Source organism: Morone saxatilis, unplaced genomic scaffold (genome assembly GCF_004916995.1).
Source record: "Morone saxatilis isolate NCDOM2014 unplaced genomic scaffold, NCSU_SB_2.0 Contig5, whole genome shotgun sequence".
Taxonomy (NCBI): domain Eukaryota; kingdom Metazoa; phylum Chordata; class Actinopteri; family Moronidae; genus Morone; species Morone saxatilis.
The window spans coordinates 16,881,210-16,885,063 of NW_023340095.1; the positions used below are offsets into that span (position 1 = coordinate 16,881,210).

A 3,854-nucleotide genomic window follows, 5' to 3' on the forward strand; every position below is an offset into this window, starting at 1 on the left:
ACCATAATAACCATAATCAGCGTTATATATTGGCCTGATATGATCGATTCTTGGGTCTGTAATGTTACACAATCATACATACAGTAGGCTGTAAATCTTTCTTGTATTAATAAATGTCCTCACTGTGCAGCGTGCTGAACTTCAACCAGTCATCACCGGTTTTTTATCAACAAAAACACAATAATAAAAACATTATTTCTGACAGATAAAGGAAAACATTCAGTTTATGCAGATGAATCTCCCCGCAGAGCCGTTAACTCTTCAGTTTATAGTTGTTTATGTGACACAGGAGTGTACTGTATGTTACCATGAGTGCTGTTTCACTTCTTATGTTTACACATTCCTGCACAACTGAAAGCACTTTATAATGCACTCCACCTTCATACACACATTACGTGATTCACCCTAGCTTTAACTGCTTTATTTGTTATCATTTTGCGGTTATACTTGTATATAAGATGCAGCCTGTAGATAGTTCGCTTTGCTGCACATCATCAATGGCAGAATCTGTGATATCCTGTGCAGAAAACCAAAACCATGCAGTATCAGAGTGAGGAAATGAATGCACCTCACAAAGAGCTGCATATTATTAAGGATGTATTCACATAGTGCTTCAGCTGAGGACTGTCCCATCCACAGTGAGTGGTGTATCCACAGTGCACGGCTGTGACTTTGCAGGAGCAGCAGTAACTCAGCAGCTCTCTGTTATTAAGCAGATATCCTGATGTTGTTGTTGTTGTTGTTGGGGGGGGGGCTCAGTCCTGTTACCTCTAGCTGTCACTTCATCTGATCCAGCACCACAGACACCCACCTACAGTTAACCTGTTAAATAGTTTAGTGTTTAATCTCCCCTCGGTGGCGGTTAGCATTAAAAGAGGCTTGTTCTCTCCTTACCTAAATAGTTGGTCCTGATGGCGTTAGGCTCGTTGTATCCAATTAAGCGTTTATTTACATCCCAAACCAGGTTTCCAGAGCAGGACATTGTGAGCATATGTGGGTTTTAATTAACAATAACATTGAAACTAAGCTAACGCTTTCTTGTTGATGTCGCCTGTTATTTATCGTCTCTTCGGTGTTGGCGGTGTTTAGGTCCCGGAGCGTCCGGACGGTGCTGCCTTTACCGAGCTGCGACACTGAACGTCTGCGGCGGCGGCGGAGAAAGACTCGCTGCTGTCCGCTGTCCTCCTCGGTTTACATCGACCGTATCGCTGCTCTCTGCGCTGCTATCTATTCGTCCTGCTAGCCTAGCCTGGTGTATTTCTTCTAGCGGACAGCTGTGTCCAAACAACGCGATAAACTACGTGTTTCCAAGGAGCGCTCGTTTTAAGAGGCCGCACAGCTGCCGGGGCGGAGTGCGTCCAGACAGGCTCGGGAAAGTTCTTGTCTGCTGAACAGTTTTTTTAAGATTTTATTGTTATGACTGGGCACAGTAGCCTCAGTTTCTGTCTGTCGTGTAATTAATGTTTGTGAGTCAATCTCATCACAGAGAAGACCGGTTTCAACCCGCCCTGGTGTGAATATTGAGCCCCCATTAATCCCCCAGTATGTACAGTACACTGCTTGACCACAGACTGACTGTCATTTCATTGATTTAACACAGTAATTTCAGAACAATAGAACATAAATTATAACCTAATCTGTGTTTAAACTCTCTGTTTTGACACAGGAACCCTGGTGGGAGCAGACGTTTAATAAAACAGGATCTTATTAAGGTTTTATTTGTAATGTCACTTGATGTTTTCCTTCATTCGTGCATGTTTAATAACTTTCTGCCAAATGCAAATTAGTTAAAGGACCAACGTGTAAGCTTTAGTGACATATAACTGTGTAGTTGTCGATTGCAACCCCCTCGCTTCACATCCCCCAAGTGTGAAGGAGAAACACAGAGTTTGGTTTGTCCGTTCTGGGCTACAGTAGAAACATGGTGGTTCAACATGGTGTACTCCATGGAAGGCGACCCGCAGTGTCTGCTGATATAAAAGGCTCATTATAAAGTAATAAAAACATAAGAATTCTAATATTCAGATGATTATAAACAAATGAAAACATAGTTGTGAACATTAGATTCTGTAAACAAACAGGGCCTCTGAAGTTCTGACTCTCCCCGGGCAGACTACAACTTCATAAAGTGCTGCACTGTTAAGGATTATAGATCAATTTAATCACATATATTTAATATGTTAGTTCTAGGATCTCTCATCTTGTCTTTAATGTAAATAAATCAAACTTACTGCCGTTCTCTGATGTTGACACCGGAGGGTTCTGACTTTGCAGAAGGTGCAAAGAAAGGCAGGTTGTTTGACAACTTGTTGCTTGTTTTCCAGAGTCCTCGATGGCCGGACCAAATTGACCTGTTGGGGGCCCACAAGCCAAAACTTAAACCTACATTTAGTAATCCAGTCCTGCTCAAAGACTCTACAGGAAAATAGTGTAATACTGACTGTTTCACTGTATTTTAGTCACTCTTAAATAGTATGCATCAAATATTCATCTTAAAGAAGATTGGGGGTCCTCATAACTACATATTATTTCTTCTTGTCTTATGGTCTTGTTATATGTTTTATATATATGTTATATGTTTTAAAACTATATTCATAGTTTCATTGTAATTACATTTTCCACTTTTTTATAACCAAAGTGTTCATCAACAAACTGCCCCCATAGAGGAGGATGTTAGTTTAGGATTATTATATCTGTACTGTGCAATTATACATCTCTGTATATATCATATATTATATACATTTCATTTAAACTATATTTACACCGTACAATTATTTTTTCTGTGCAATTATATTTATTTACGCTGTGCACCTACTGCTGTAATCTTTGTCCAATTTCATTTATCTTTTTTTATACTTTTTATACTTGGTACAACACACCATGGCAATAATCTGTGCAAGTGCACATGTATGGCTGTATACTGTATATAACTCTATGTTTCTATTATATCTTCTATTTATTTTATTTAATGTGTATTTTGTGTGTCTCTATCACTCTTTTTGTGTTCGATTGAAATTTTTCCCGCTGTGGGATCAATAAAATAAAAATCTTATCTCAGTGCAACATTGGTATTACTTTGTACATTTGGAAGATAATTAAAAAAAAATAATAAATAAATAAATATGTAATAATATAAATAAATATAATCGTTAACAGTCAGGTCCAGAGTGTGTTAATAATATTGATAATCTCATTATAAACCCTGAATAAATCAGACGTTTGTCTCCACCCAGTTGTGAAAGCCCGGGCAGGAAAAGTAACAATCCTACATCAACCAATCAGATTGGGGCTCTGACCAGGCCGACCAATGAGAACAGAGTAAACCTGAAACCCCGCCCTTCACGCGGTAGGTTGAGCCGTAGAGAAAGTCACCTCTTCGTGTCCGTCAGACAGAAGCTACAGACGAGCTAGCGGTGCTAGCATGGTCCTAGTGGAGCCGGGGAAGGTCGACAGTAGGACAGCAGCATCCTCACCTATCCTTTAAACTACCTGCCATTTACTGACTCCACGACGTCGTGCCAACAGGCGAACTCAAACACTTTTTAAACTGTGTAGTTTTAAAGAAAGGTCCTTAGCTAGCCCAGCATTGAGCTATCTGTCGTTAGCTCCAGGTTGCCCTCAGTGAATTCACTCTGTCCTGCGATCATGGCTGCACTCAGAGCCTCCTATCACAGGATCCTGGACAAGATCGAGCATATGCTGCCCGGCAAACTGAGACCTCTGTACAACCACCCGGCAGGTAATGTGGAGGTTATTATCAAACCTCTGGATTAGCAGGTTGTGTCTCTACTGTGTCTCTACTGTGTCTCTGTCTCTGTGCTGTGTCTCTACTGTGTCTCTGTCTCTGTGCTGTG

The 3,854-nt window shown here is 40.6% G+C and overlaps 2 protein-coding genes across 2 annotated transcripts in view; one reads left to right on the forward strand and one right to left on the reverse strand.

Annotated features, from left to right (window-relative positions):
• dcaf6 (ddb1 and cul4 associated factor 6) overlaps positions 1-1,265 on the reverse strand; it is a gene marked incomplete in the record, with an annotated part of 19,944 nt that extends 18,679 nt beyond the window's left edge. Inside the window, 1 exon segment of the mRNA XM_035676632.1 lies at positions 895-1,265. Within this exon segment, the coding sequence (XP_035532525.1) occupies positions 895-991 (97 nt within the window).
• A 2,107-nt stretch (positions 1,266-3,372) lies between these two features.
• mpc2b (mitochondrial pyruvate carrier 2b) overlaps positions 3,373-3,854 on the forward strand; it is a 6,588-nt gene continuing 6,106 nt past the window's right edge. The window contains exon 1 of the mRNA XM_035676408.1: positions 3,373-3,739. Within this exon, the coding sequence (XP_035532301.1) occupies positions 3,646-3,739 (94 nt within the window). The 5' untranslated portion in view covers positions 3,373-3,645. The remainder of the gene's footprint in view (positions 3,740-3,854) is intronic.